The sequence below is a fragment of the Xenopus laevis genome, chromosome 1L (assembly GCF_017654675.1).
Source record: "Xenopus laevis strain J_2021 chromosome 1L, Xenopus_laevis_v10.1, whole genome shotgun sequence".
Classification (NCBI taxonomy): Eukaryota; Metazoa; Chordata; class Amphibia; order Anura; family Pipidae; genus Xenopus; species Xenopus laevis.
In genome coordinates this window covers 101,163,197-101,178,881 of record NC_054371.1, presented here as the reverse complement: position 1 = coordinate 101,178,881, position 15,685 = coordinate 101,163,197, and the positions used below count along the sequence as shown (strand labels likewise).

General features: G+C 40.4%; 1 protein-coding gene across 3 annotated transcripts in view; it reads left to right on the top strand.

The window, feature by feature from the left end:
- The first annotated feature begins 1,819 nt into the window (after positions 1 to 1,819).
- hmg20b.L (high mobility group 20B L homeolog) overlaps positions 1,820 to 15,685 on the top strand; it is a 28,104-nt gene continuing 14,238 nt past the window's right edge. Inside the window, exons 1-5 of one of the 3 annotated variants that reach the window (XM_041583234.1) lie at positions 1,820 to 2,022; positions 8,673 to 8,727; positions 8,854 to 8,959; positions 10,146 to 10,349; positions 12,699 to 12,819. In XM_041583234.1, the coding sequence (XP_041439168.1) occupies positions 8,693 to 8,727; positions 8,854 to 8,959; positions 10,146 to 10,349; positions 12,699 to 12,819 (466 nt within the window). In that variant the 5' untranslated portion in view covers positions 1,820 to 2,022; positions 8,673 to 8,692. 3 annotated transcript variants of the gene reach the window in all.

Genomic DNA, 15,685 nt, shown 5'->3' with positions numbered 1-15,685 from the left:
TTCTAAATTGATACATTGGTTGATACATTTCTTATCTTTGCCCTTGCAGGGCCGGATTTATAGTGGGAGCCCCTAGGCCTCAGTTTTCTGTTGATGGAAGCACCAGCCTGGGGTGTCAGGTAAGTAAATATAACCACTTGGGGATGCCTAAATTTTGACACCCCAAGGTAAAAATTACCCTTATTCCTTTTACCCATTTTAATGTCACAGGTTTACCAAAGTGGGTTTGGATATTTGGCATTTCTTTTATTCACTAGGCCCATAGCAGAGCAGTGGGGCAAATCTCAGAGTAAAAAAAAAGCCCTACTCACTTACTTTTGGTCAATTTCACCTGATTTGTTCTAAATTAGCACACATTTGTCACATAAAGCACTAGATAAAGCACACAAACGCGTTTGGGGCCCTGGTACTTTCTGATGCTTTCACTAAGCGCGGAAGCGCCTAACGCTAGCGTCAATTCGCTAGCGTTGGGCATTTTCGTTACTTCGCAAATTCACTAACGAACGCTGGCGTAACTTCACTAGTGTTTACTTCGCATCCTTACGCCTGGCGAATTTGCGCAACGGACATAACTACGCTATCACAAATTCACTAACACGCGCATTGTACTGAACGCTACCTTTTACGCTAGACTTCCTTCGCCACCTCAGACCAGGCGAAGCGCAATAGAGTAGATAGGGATTGCTTCAAAAAAAGTTCAAATTTTTTCTTAGTCCCAAAAAACGCTGTTTTGTCCCTAACATCTGACCCTTGTTTGCATAAAAAACTCTAGGACCTCCAGAAGCCAAAGTATAAAAAAAAACCTAAAAAACTCTACTTTTGATCAATTTTGCCTATTATTTTGTGCTGATTTAGCCTATATTTTCTCCCTAAATGTAAAAAAAAAAATGTTCCTAGTCGTCACATATCACTACACTGGACCTCACAATAACAAAGTCTGTTTATGGTCTGTACCAGTTGGCGTGGTCTAATGGTGGCTCATCAATCGGGCTGAACGGAAATTTTTGATCAGGTGCCTTTGAAGGCACCCAAACATAGGCCATTGTTAATGCTGAATCGTCAGATACAGGTAGAATTTTATTGTTTCTACCTGTATGACGATTCAGCTCTACACGTGTATTGAAACAAATTCCAAGAACGATCGTAATTGTTACGTCGATGACCACCTTAACTCTTTCGTGTAATAGAGAAAATCCCTGCCAGTATCTTCACAGACGCCTTTTGGGGCCTCGTAAACTGACAGGGAACCTGCAGAGTTAGGATCTTAGGAACTAAAGAGTAAAAGATTTTTTGGTTAATTTGACCCAGTCTTCTCCTTAATTAGCCCTTGTTGTGATACGCTAAAGATCCTCTGATGTTATGGTAAACAGAAAGAGACAAAAAACTACCCAAGAATACTTTCCGCGTTATCTTATCCAAAATGGGCCATTATGTTGTTCCTAAATTCTAAAAAATCTGGGCTTATTGCCTACACCCGCCAAGGAAAGAACAAATTGGAGATTTAGTGAATACAGAAAGAAATGAATTACTCGGTAAATTAACTATGAAGGAATTAATTGGGAACTGAAACTCTGGCTGCAGCAAGATTGGCCGGCATCCATCACGAAAAACTTTTAACCCTTGAAAAAAAAGTAAGAGCTATAAGCAAAAAAACAATATAAATATAAACATTGTCAGCGAACGCCGGACCTCTATAGCAAACAAATAACACAATACTAGCAGTTTATCCTTGAGTGACACTGCTGTACTTCATCAGAGTTCGCAACGCCCCAAGGTGGCTACGTGTAACATCACTGTACTTATACACGTGTGTTATGACGTCACATTCTCGCGAGATGAGATTTGTGACGTTTGGATTAGCGGTCCGGAGGGATTCAAGGAGCAAAGCGTTAAAGGTGCTGCGGGACTTTTAAACAGCGATTCGGGACTGCTGGCTGTGTTAAGAAAATCGGGACTGTCCCAGGAAAAGCAGTACTGCTGGGCGGTATGGGCTGGTCCCTTTTCTTTGCTGACAAACATTGAGTAAGAGAAAGCGCCGCTATTTGTTGGTTCCTTGTGCCGGCAAATGAGCTATATAGTAAATTAGGTGATTTTACAGTAGTACTCATATGCTGGCTCAGGTCTGGGCAACAAACCTATTGTAGATGGTGGAATACACATAGTGACATGGTCCTCCCGTGCAAAGTAGATTTATAACTTTAAAGGATTCTCTAGAATTCCCTGGCCAAATGTATGGAACACATTTTAGGACATCCTGCAGCGAATTACATGTCCTTCGTGTGATGTCCTATGCCTTAGAAATCGCACATCGGTTTCTTTTACCCTCACTCATCGTCCAAATCTGCAATCACACCTCAGTCCTCTACCCTCCCTTCTAAGCCGTCCATCCTCCGCCCTCAGCCTTCTGTCCTCAGCCTTCTGCCCTCAGTCCTCTTCCCTCCGCCCTCAGTCCTCTTCCTTTTAGTCCTCTTCCTCCCACCCTCTGCCCTCCGCCTACACTGCTCAGCCCTACACCCTCTTTCCTCAGCACTCCCCCCTCAGATCTCTCTTTTCAGCCGACAGTCTTATCCATAAGTTTCTAAAGTGGTGAGCGAGGGCGGAAGGCAGATGACTGAGGGAGGAGGATGGAGGGCTGAGGCAGAAGGCTGAGGGTGGAGTTCATATGACTGACTGCTGAGAAGGGAGGGTAGAGGACGGAGGTGTGACTGCAGATTTGGACAATGAGTGACAGTAAAAGCAACCGATGCGCCATTCCAAAGGCATAGGACATCGCATGAAGGACAGGTATTTCGCTGCAGGATGTCCTAAAATGCATTCCGTACAAATGTCCCTTTTTTAAATATTATATTTGATTGAATATTATATTACATATATCAACTAATATAGCAAATTGTAACAGTTCTTAAACTGCACCTGGATTATTGAACTTCCAGACTGAAACACTAGAGACAGGAACATTACATTTTAAACTATACATTTAGTACTGTATAAAACTTTTTCTTGTTTCACTGTTTTTTATATTGTTTTGAAAACTTCAATAAAAAATATTATATATAGACATTCTCTTGGCAGATCAGGACATCCTCTGGGATTGCTCCTTCTGTCTATACAGTATTTTTTTTTACTTTCTGGTGAAAGGCAGGTTAAAATATAGAACCCTTTCTTCATCACTGTACCATCCATTAACATTTTGCTTGATAGCTGTTGATAATTTGGAGTGTTCTCAGGGCCGGGGCCTAGGGCGGCAGAAATTCATGGGCGGCATGCAGCCCAGCCGCATTCAAGTAAGTTTTTTTTTTTTTAAGCCCAGCCGCATATTCAAGTTATGCGAATATATATGCAAGCACAAGAATATGAGAAAGACGACGCAGACGGGAAGGGGAAGGTGACGGGGAAGGAAGGGCAGTGAGAGGCGGGAGGGGGAAGGGGACACTGACAGAGAGGGTTAGGCATACGGAGTGTCGATGAGCTGAAACGGCCTAGGGGCACCCCATTTGTAAATCCGGGCCTGAGTGTTCTGATGCCTAAATGCAATAATAATAATATAATGATAGCCTTTTTAACAACTTGATATATCTTAAGCAAACGTACCATTATGAGGTATATTTATTAACAAGCAAAAATATTTATTTACTACATTCTCTGAATAAATACTTTGAAAAGATTTTGCTAGTAAATCGGGTTCATCTGAGTAAGTCTGACATGTTGCTAAATTTCAAAGAGTATATTACATGTTTGCATCTTTTGTAATATATCAATAGTTTTCACCCCAGTTGTGTCAGTTTTATCACCAGATCAGTAGCTTCAGTAGCAATTGTTGAGACTTTGTTACAGAGGTCTGAGGCACTAGCCTTAAAATCTGTGTGACATTAGAAACCAATGGAATAGACTTGTGTCAGGGCACCTCCCCTTTGCAATAGACCATAAAACTTAAAGGGATACTGTCATGGGAATAAAATGGTTTTTTTACAAAACGCATCTGTTAAAAAAAATTCTGCAAGTACAGAAAATAAAGTGCTAGAATCCTCAAAAATTCATTGAGGAGGGGGATTTAACAGAAAGAATAAAATATAGTATAGTATTTTTTTAAAAAAATTTTTGTTTTTTGTTTTTTAAAAAATTATTAACACCCACCGTGATTATTGACAGTGATAATAGTGTACTTTTATTTAACTTAGAAGAAGAGAGCCCAAAAAAAATGTGAAGTTGTGAAATTTTGAAAATATAAATGAAAAATAACAAATAAGAAATAAAAAATGAAAAAAAATAAAAAATGAAAAAAGTGAATTTATTCGGTGAATTAATAAATGCCAACGATTTCTCTCCAAGTGATAGTGAATGCAGTATTATTCATTACTTAAAACACATTCATTGTGCAGTAGGTGAAAATTAATGTGATTAATGAATATTTAGTGTGGGTTAAACTTCCCCTTAGATTTTTTTCGTTTAAGATCCACACTCTATGGATTAGAGGAAAGATAACGTAGAATACTTTGCCACAATTCCGGTACAACCGGTTGTGCAGCTCACTCACCAAATGTGAGTTAAGGGAGAGCGTCTGATAGGTCCTGTTCGCGCTGTTTCCACTCTTTTTCTACTATCCGGGTTGTTGCAATAGGGATAAAAATAGAGAGGGGCATGTGCAGGGATCACTTTAAAACAGTTTAATAGAATAAAAATACACTCACAAACACGATCGGTAAAACTGCAAAAGGATTGGTAAAAGTCCCGCGAAAGTCGCTGTGTCTCCTTAGCGACTTTCGCGGGACTTTTACCAATCCTTTTGCAGTTTTACCGATCGTGTTTGTGAGTGTATTTTTACTCTATTAAACTGTTTTAAAGTGATCCCTGCACATGCCCCTCTCTATTTTTATCCCTATTGCAACAACCCGGATAGTAGAAAAAGAGTGGAAACAGCGCGAACAGGACCTATCAGACGCTCTCCCTTAACTCACATTTGGTGAGTGAGCTGCACAACCGGTTGTACCGGAATTGTGGCAAAGTATTCTACGTTATCTTTCCTCTAATCCATACATAGAGTGTGGATCTTAAACGAAAAAAATCTAAGGGGAAGTTTAACCCACACTAAATATTCATTAATCACATTAATTTTCACCTACTGCACAATGAATGTGTTTTAAGTAATGAATAATACTGCATTCACTATCACTTGGAGAGAAATCGTTGGCATTTATTAATTCACCGAATAAATTCACTTTTTTCATTTTTTATTTTTTTTCATTTTTTATTTCTTATTTGTTATTTTTCATTTATATTTTCAAAATTTCACAACTTCACATTTTTTTTGGGCTCTCTTCTTCTAAGTTAAATAAAAGTACACTATTATCACTGCCAATAATCACGGTGGGTGTTAATAATTTTTTAAAAAACAAAAAACAAAAATTTTTTAAAAAAAATACTATCCTATATTTTATTCTTTCTGTTAAATCCCCCTCCTCAATGAATTTTTGAGGATTCTAGCACTTTATTTTCTGTACTTGGAGATCGTCTCAAACAGGTGGAGGAGGACCTGCAAGTGCTGAACTGTGGGGAAACCAAAGTTTGTCCTTGGATACAACCTGATATATTTGAAAAAAAATTCTGCACTGAAATCCATTTCTCAAAAGAGCAAACAGATTTTACCTGGTCAATATGGCAGCCTACACACCTCTCGGTTTCCCCACCCGCTTACCAATGATAGGACAGAATCCAAAATTGATAACCACCTACCTATATAGTACACCTCCCCCCTGTAGGCCCCGTCTTTTTTCTGTTCTCGCCAGTGAGAAGGATTTTTCTGAGTTTTAAATAGCTCTGTGTTTTATTTTTGTGATCGCAACTAAATTTACCAGAGAAGATACAGGTGCAACAGTCATCTTCTAACACGTTTAAATTTCTTAGAAAAGAGAAGGCTACATCATAGAGGTGATTGTAAAGGAATTTGAAAAAACAGATGCAGTTTCCTATACCATCAAAGAGTGCAAAGAGTGTATCCATTTCCAGTGGAAGAGGAACAAATTTGGGACAAACCACCTAGGGTAGATGCGGCTGTCTCAAGATTGTCAAGAAGACGTGGTGTCTTTCTTAAATCCCACGGATAGGAAGATGGAGGCATCGCTCAAAAAGTCCTATTTAGCATTGGGAGCAACATGCAGACCGGCATTAGCACTTACATCAGTATCCAGAGCAATGCAGATGTGGCTGCAAAATGTTGAATCAGCCATAAAGGAAGGTGTTGATAGAAGAAATATCATTGACGTGTTAGCAGAAATTAAGCTAGTGACGGAGTCTTTAGTGGACTTAAGATCATCTTCAAGGGCAATGGCATTGTCAGTGGCAGCCAGAAGATCATTATGGCTAAGAGCATGAAATGCGGACAAGGCCTCTAAGATGAACTTATGCAACTTGCCATTTGAGGGTCAGATGCTTTTTGGCTCAAAACTGGATGAGATCATCAAAAGAGTAACAGGAGGGAAGAGTGTCTTCCTACCTCAGTAAAGAAAGTTTGGGAGAACAGCAGAAGTGACTCAGAATAGGCATTCCTTTCGGAGCAGAACTTCCTGTAGAGAGTAAAGGTCCAGAAGAACAGCATACAGACATACGAGCGCAATGGAGAAAAGGTCAATCAGTATTGTTTAAGACCCAGAAGCCTAAGCAAGAGAATACAAGGGTCACAAAGAAATCATTATGAAGGATTGGCAGCCCAAAATTCAGGGATACCCATGAGACTTCAAGCATTTTTAGAAGTTTGGGTGACATCCATCACAGATCAGTGGGTACTACACACAATAGCGAGAGGATACTATTTAGAATTCAAAGAGAAACCAAGACTGGATCTGTTCATTATGTCACAGATTCCACAGCAAAGGGCAAAGAGGAAGATTCTAATATCTTATGTTCAGCAGCTCCGAAGAGAGGGAGCGATAAAGCCTGTACCTCAGGAGTTTTGGGGGAAAGGAGTACTCTCAACTTTATTCATGTTAAAGAAAAAGAATGGAGATTTTTGACCGGTGCTGGATTTGAGACTGATAAATTATTTTCTGAGGAGCTTCAGGATGGAATCCATCTTCACTATAATCAAGGAAGTGCAGCAAAGAGATTGGCTATTGTCACTAGATCTAAAAGACGCATATCTACATGTGCCCATAGCAGAAGCTCATCAAAAAACATTTGCTATAATGCAAGATTGGCATTATCAACTTACATGTCTCCCATTTGGCCTATCAACTTCCCCAAGAGTTTACCAAGGTTCTTAAAGTCCTAGTAGCGGAACTGAGAAAACAGGACATTATGATATATCACTATTTAGAAGATATATTGATAAAAGCAAGGGATGCCAAGGTCCTAATTCAGCACAGGCAGTTGGTAGTGTGTTTTCTGCAGCAGCATGGCTGGGTCTTGAATCTATCGAATAGCCAGTTAGAACCTACACAGGATCTGATCCCCTTGGGGGCAAGATTCTTGACAGTGCAAATAGTCACTTTGCAAGAAGAGAAGAAGGAGAGACTAAGAGTCTCAATTCGTAGTTTCTGGAAAGAGGAATATATGATGGCAAGAGAAGTGAGCAGTGTTTTGAGTTTGCTAAATTCAACAGTACCAATGGTGATGTGGGCGAGATTGCATACAAAACCACTACAATCGGCTTTTCTGGAGCAGTGGGAGCGCACCAATCAGGATTGGAATCAAAAAATATACCCCAAATAGTCGAGACAAAAATTAAATGGTGGCTGTCCGGCTTCAATTTATCCAGGGGTCAGACTCTGTCCAAAATTCAGTGGACAACATTAACAACAGGCTCCAGCCCCAGAGGTTGGGGGGCTTATGTTGGAGAAATATTTGTTCAGGGCAGATGGTCGCAGGAAGAGAGTTCTCTGTCAAAACATGTTCTGGAGCTGAGAGCAGTCTGGAGGGCGATACAATTGTTGAAGTTCCAGCTACAAGGGGCTTCCCTCATAGTGAAGAGGGACAATTTGGCAACGGTGGCCTACATAAGGAAACAAAGCAGAACGCGCAGTTGGAGGTTAGAGTTGGGTAGGCAACTCGATTGCATTCTCTTTCCGAAACTGAATATGTAACATTAATTGAAACCAATGGGATAGGTTTGCCTCCTATAAGAATTAATTATATCTTGGATCAAGTACAATGTACTGTTTTATTATTACAGGAAAAAGTATAATAATTTTTCTAAAAAAATGATTATTTGATTAAAATGGAGTCAGAGATGGCCTTCCCATAATTCTGAGCTTTCTGGATAATTGGTTTCCAAATAACAGATCCCATCCCATAAACTTAAAACATTTTACTGTATTTGTGAGAGGGGTGTAAATATTTTTTTCACTCAAACATAGATAATCATTTTAATATCAGCTGACATTAATATTTTCCCGACTTGTAACAAACTTGCAACAGTTTTTAGATTCACCCACTGGGACAAACCTGCTTTTGAAAAACTACTGGGTACTTATTAGGTCTATTTTCTCTTACCTGCTTCAGATCTATAACATTGTTCTGAGACTAATGTTCATAAAGATGTTGACCTAAGGATTATTTTAACTCTGGTGTACACTGTAATAATAGCTATACAAACTATTTTTTAGTAGACAACTTTCTACTGGTATAGTTTGTTTACTTTGTTGTCAGCTGTTATAATTTTATTTCTATTTTCCCAACAGAAAAATAAAACCAACAGGTCATGTCTCAACCAACTAAACATTTTCATGGGATTTTGTGAGTACAGCAGCTTCTTATATTCACACATCTTTGTGGCAGCTTTTTTGAAAATAAATTCCTTTATTTTTTGCGTTCTATCACCATTGAAAACAATTCACAAAAGGACATGTCTTTTAAATACAGGCACCCTGTATCAAAAACACAAGGTGGGAATTTTCTCGTGGCTATAAAACAAGAAAAAGTAGAAGTCCAAACAGTTGGTGATAAGAGCACAGGGGGAGAGGAAGAGGTTAGTTGCAAGATGGTTATCTTTTTAACTACTGTATTGTTTTAAATGAATGGTTTTTATTCTGTCACCTGAAACGATCACAGCCATTTCCTTGTATGACTTCTTACTGGAACATAGTACCCACAGGGGGACTGAAGGAGCTGTCACAGCAACATAACACAGTCCCTTCAGAGCCCAGTGCAGTGAACTGGCATTGGAGCACTAGGCAGGTAACCAATGGCCTGACTGTACTTACACTGGGATTGCTGCATGGCCTGGCAGAAAATTTTTAATTAAAGTAAATTGCTCAGGGTACCTGTTTTTGTATATTTAAAGTTTTACAAGCCATTAGTTCCCATTACTGTTACCCTCTGTAATGTCTGTCTGAAATAGATAATGTAGCTGTACATTGTACAATCGGTTTCAAAAGTTGCAGAGTGCCTAGCCTGTCATTGTAAATACACTGTGGGACATACATTTTTGGCACAAACAAGTCTCTGCCTTGATCTGTTGTGTGTTGGAAAGTTTCATATTAAAAACCAGGTCAATTGACCTAGCACCCACACATGACCAGCTATATTTAATTAACAAATTAAACCCACATTTTTTTTATTAAAACATCCATATCGGTTCTAAGTGTATTAAATCTGAGCTGTCAATCATATATTGCTTGCCTTACCTCTATGCTTCAGGCATAGAGGTAAGGCACTCATTTATTTTCACTTTCCATTCTGCAATTCCTAGATGTCACTGCCCTTATCACATCCCCCTCTCTCCTCACAGTCCATAATTGTGTAGCCTGTGAATAGGCATTAGTTCCCCCATTCTGGTGCCAAATGAGATTTTAGGGTGATACAAAAATTGCATTAAAAACAGTTTTCACAAAATGTTACTTGACTGCTTCCTGTGATTGTGAATTCCGAATCTGAAGGGAATACAATTTTATAATTTATATAGTGTTGATAATGTTTATTTTGTGCAAATAACATGAAAAAAAAAAAGAATTTGGAAATATTTCTTAGGGTGACCAGTTTCCTTAAAACACAGCCATGAACTGCATATACAATTTTTTCATGCCATATTCACTTTTACTAGAAACCTAATGTTTTGTGCATTTTATTAATTAGCTGTCTTTTTGCTGTACCACTACTTTTTTGTGACAGACCAGTGAGTCTTCAGAAATAATTTTATTTGTGCATTGCTGCAGCCTGTAAAAAAACGGGGATGGCCAAAAGGAAAGAAGAGAAAAAAGATCCTTCCCAATGGCCCCAAAGCTCCAGTCACAGGTTATGTTCGATTTTTGAATGAGCGAAGAGAGCAGATTCGAGCACAGCATCCAGATCTTCCTTTCCCTGAGATTACAAAGATGCTTGGGGCAGAGTGGAGCACACTGCCAGCACATGAGAAGCAGGTATGTGTTTAGCAGATAAATTGGTCTGTAATGCTTGTCATGTAAAGTCTTTCATATTGACTGCAATGTTTGCCTTTGGCCCAGAAAGTATAGTTGGAACTTAGACAAGGCATTTTTAACCATCACTGTTTTTTTGCTTACAGCTGTGTCAGTCAAACCCCACATCCCCCAGATATCATGTTCCCCACAGGCAACAGTGCCTAAAATTAATTATCTTTGAATTTCTCTCTATATGAATCATGATGGACAAAACTGCCTTCTTGCATAATTGCATGAAAAAGTTCCTTTCCGCATTTTTGCACAATTACATAATTAATTTTTCTATCAGGGAGTAATTCAAAGGTGTTTTTAGGTACTCTGTTGTAAGGATGGAGCGAGATATTTCAAGTGGTATCTAAAGATATCTTGAGGACGACAAAAGTGTGGAGCTACACTGAGCAAATATCTGCACGAAAATGCATGTTTTTGCTTTTGTCACCCTGATATCCACTCAGTGTAGCTCCACACAGGCCGACGCATGGCAATATTCGATACCCAAAATACCTTTTCGTCTTTGTCGCAGGTGGTAAAACATATGAATGAATTAAATGCAGGAGAAGGCAATTTACAGCAGTTATGCAGTTATGCAATCTACAGTGGTTACACTGAAAATGCAGTCACCAATGCATAGGTATTTTTAGAAGATTTGTCACCTGTAGATAATGCAGATTTTACGCAGAAGACAAATCTCCCCATGTTCCATCAGCCTAAACTGAACTAGCCAGTTTTGCCTATTTTTCCAGTTGCTAACATACAGGACAGTTTCTAGCCTAGCATATGCTGTTAGCTCAGAGCAGTAGGAGCTGTTACCTTGTTATTGGCCTTGTTTTGTTGATAGTTTGCTTGGTAAGGGCTGCCCCTTACCAAGCAAACTATCAACAAGGCTAGGTTTTACATCACTCAGAGCATAAGGCTGAGAGCACCTTGGAAAGTAAGAAAATTTAATACAGTATATATAGTTTACTGATATTTTGAATGGATCCTAGGTGTCTGCCATTTTTACCTTCCCTTGGCTCCCGTTCAACAAACTTTGTGCACCTGAAGTTCACTTCCGATATCTAAAACATTCCAGTCATGCAAAATACATCCATAAATGTCACTAACTATACTTGTGGCATGCTCAGTGAGTGTTCCATAGATATGCTGCACAGTAATAAAGTTGCTTAGCACATATATTATTTCTGCTTCAAAGCAACTTCAAAACTCCACAAGGAATTAGTCAGCCAGTGCTCCACTGTGCTTTGTTCACTCAACGCAGCTCAGACAAGCATAAATCACATTGCTGAAATAAACACTTCTACCCATGCCTCTCTGCCAAATGTAAATGCTGACTAACTAGGTTGGCAGACGCTGAAAATATTTTCTTTAAAGACTGCAAAAAGTTGTGATTTGAGCCAAAAGTCAGGAACGGAGAGTAGAGTGTACACATAGCATCTCTGCACACAATATGGTGGTAATGCTTTACAGAGATAAACACATTGAAATAGAATTTACTGATAAAAACAACTGAAATAATGATGTTTCTGTGTTATGGCCCTAATGTTAAGGGATTAGATAAGGTGTTCATGTTACAATCTGGTGTTTGCCCCAAGAAATGCGAGAAAGTGTGGGACCCCTGGCTTTATGTAATTGGACCGCAATTTGGTAATCTGTAAACTCATTCACTTTTGGTTTCAACAAAAAAATTTATGAAGAATCTGCCATTTATTAGGCCTATTATACAAGACAGTATCACAAACCGTCATGACACTGTACTCTGTAACCAGTTACACACACACACCTGGTTAATTCCTTTTACCTCCATGCCCTTCCCCTACCTTCCCTTTGTTTGGTTTATAAAAATGTATTACTATTGTGAACTATGGGAGGGCCATACAGTTTATCTGGTAGAGAGACATTGTATGGATAACAAAGTTTTTTCATATCGCCATGTTTGATTTCACCACATTTGTATGTGACCCTGTTTTGATGCTGTATATGTTCCTGTATATCAACTTACTGCATTTATTGCCTCGATATATAAGCTGTTTAATAAACTTGATTTGTTAAAAATAAAAATCTTACATACTTACTGTTATATCCTATTAAGTTTTAAGTATTGAAAGGAGGCCAGTGCATTTTCTTCTGAAGAAGAACAATGGCATGGGGAGTAAAGTTCATGACTGAATTCACTAGGGTTGCTGACATATTGCACACAGTTAATTAACTTGACCCTAAAGTGCATTTAATATTAGATTATTTTTTTTGTACCTTTTTTTTAACTGCATTATTAAATGTGTATGTAAATAATCATTCCCTATTATGTTTCAGAGATACTTAGATGAAGCTGAGAGGGATAAGCAGCAGTATATGAAAGAGCTTCGAGAATACCAGCAGTCGGAAGCATACAAGATGTGTGCAGAAAAGATCCAAGAGAAAAAAATTAAAAAAGGTAAATAGATTTAATTTTGTCATACCACTTAATTTCCAGGATGTAATCCACTATTTGACCAGATGTTATAGCCAAGGTCACACACAGCAAATCAGCTTTCTCTGTCGTCTCAAGGGGGACACAGGGAACGAGTGGGGTTAAGCTCCACCCTCTAGGAAGCAGGACACTTAGATTCATAAAGGGGTGTGCCAGGTACACTGGCTTAACCCCACACCCAACCAATCATATCAGTTATTAAGTGTCCTGCTTCTTAGGAGGATGGATTCTTTTCTACTCAAGAAGATTTTATGACAATGGAGTCATATGAGGTGTTATGAGGTGCAGGGCTACCTGTCTCTGTTGATATACCTCCCTCATGGGACACCGTACCGGAGTCATATCCTAGCCTTTAGGCTATATTGACTATGCAGGCATACCTGCAAATTCATTGAGGGATAGACAGAAGGCCTGACTGGTGCGGAGGAGCAGTGAGTATATGTGTGTGTGTATATATATATATATATATATCTCATACCTGGGGCTTTACTTTTGGTGCTCTTCCCTGGTCCCCCTCTGGGCTTCCCTTGTGCTCCCTGTGGCTTCCCCAGAATGGAATTGCTGACTGAAACAGTTTCCTTTCGTAGGCAGACGAAGGAGACTCCTGCTCTACATACAATATACATTCCTGCGCTTAGTGCACTTAGCAGGGAAGAGCAGAGTATATGTTCTTCTCTCCCCAAGCCCTCAATACTATGTGCGACGGGGAGAGAGGAAAGTTATGCTTTCCGGCGCCATTTCGTTCGCATCCGCGGTGGAACGCAAGGAACACTTCGCCTTAGCAGTTGCGTTCCAGGCTCCATTTTGTTTTTTCTCATGCCGTTTACTTGAACATGCTCTGTCCTGCCAGCGTGACATTGCGATACAGTGTGTCTCTCACAGCACAACAGTCCCACAGCGTGTATATTCCTCTACTGTTCACCGGAACCACGCCGGCCACAGCAAACTCCCAAATAGAGCTAGCCCAACTCCTTCCAATCACCTTAGCAGGTACCATAGACTCTGTTGTAATGGCAGAAGGTAAGTCAGGGAGACTGTTTCCCAGGGTGGGGGGGGGGAGAGCACCAGCAACAGCAGGCCAAATCACTTATTTTGCAAAAATTGCCACACCAAAATTCCTGGGGGTCAGTGTGAGCCCCTCTGCAGAACCTGCTCCAAGGGGCAGAGTACTTTTCCTAACCCAGGAAGTTCTCTTAATCCTTCAACGCCTCCACCTGCAACAAATCCTGACGACGTTGATCAGCAGGATGCCGTGGCTGGTCCCTCTGCAGAACCCCCAGCCCCCAACTGGGCTGTTCAGCTGTCTCAGTCCTTAGCCTACCTACAGAGCCTACCCTCCATTGCAGATAACTTGGGCATAGCTCTTGTCAAACTTGGTGCCAAGTCAAGTAGTAAATGCAAAAGAACAGATCCAACCAAGGGGCACACTAGTTTTCACATTCCTTCTGACAATTCATCAGCGGAAAATTCCTTACACTCAGAGGGTGAGCTCCCTCCTTCTGATAATTCTTCGGGAGCAGAAGAGGACAATGAGGATGAGGCCAAGGGACGGGATATACCACACGACATTGAACATATCATCAAAGGAGTGACAGAAGTATTACAAGTCTCCCACTCCACTGAACAAACAGTCCCAATCCACAAGTTTGTTCAAGAGGCAACACACATCTTCAGAATGTTTTCCCTCTCATGAACAGCTCCTCAGCATAATACAAGAGGAATGGAATTGCCCTGAAAAGAAATTTCAGTCTAGCCGAAAATTTTCGAAGTCCTACCCCTTAACAAAGGACCTAGTGGTCAATGCCCTTGACAGTAGACGCACCTGTGTCTTGGTTATCCAAGTCTACAGCTCTGCCAGTTACAGATGCCACAGCCTTTAAGGAACCTTCTGACAGACGACTCGAAGGGTTTCTAAGAGCAGTCTACTCTTCCGCAGGTTCTACCCTACGTCCAGTGTTAGCCTCAGCCTGGGTATTCAGAGCCATACAGGCCTGGTCCAAATCCCTTCTCACAGACATTCAGAATGGAGTACCCAGATCTGAACTCCTATCATCAGCTCAATCTATAGTTGGGGCATCTGTCTACCTATGTGAAGCCACACTAGACGCAGCACAAATTACTGCACGTACATCAGCTCTGTCTGTTGCAGCCCGTAAAACCTTATGGCTCAAGAACTGGACAACGGATATCAGTTCAAAGAAATCCTTCCCTTCACTTTAAGGGGCAATGACTGTTTGGGGAAGAACTGGAGAAGATCATCTCCCAAGCCACAGGTGGAAAGAGTACATTTCTCCCCCAGTCAAAGAACAGATCATCTACCTCATCCAGACGGGGCAGATTTTCTCGTGGTCAATCTGGCCGTTTCACACGAGGTTACAGTCCTCCACAACGCTTTAATTTTTCGTACTAAACCATCTGAAAGGCTGCTGAAGTTCTGGGAGGTTTGGATCCGTCACTCTACAGATGCCTGGGTCAACGAGATTATCACCGAAGGCTACTATCTGGATTTCTCTTGTTGTCCACCCAGAAAGTTCCTCATGTCAAGGATTCCCACCAGTCAGAGAAAGGCACAAGCCTTTTTGGACTGCATTCACGATTTGGAACAAAATGGAGTAATCGTTTCAGTGCACCCATCAGAGACATTCTCAGGTTTTAACTCCAATCTGTTTCTAGTGCGGAAAAGAGACGGGTCCTTCAGACCAGTACTAGATCTGAAATTTCTCAAAAGATACATCCACTCAGTACGAAAGGGAGACCTTATGCTCGGTAATCCGAGGGATGGAGCCCCACTTATTACTGATGTCTCTGGGCATCAAGGATGCCTATCTCC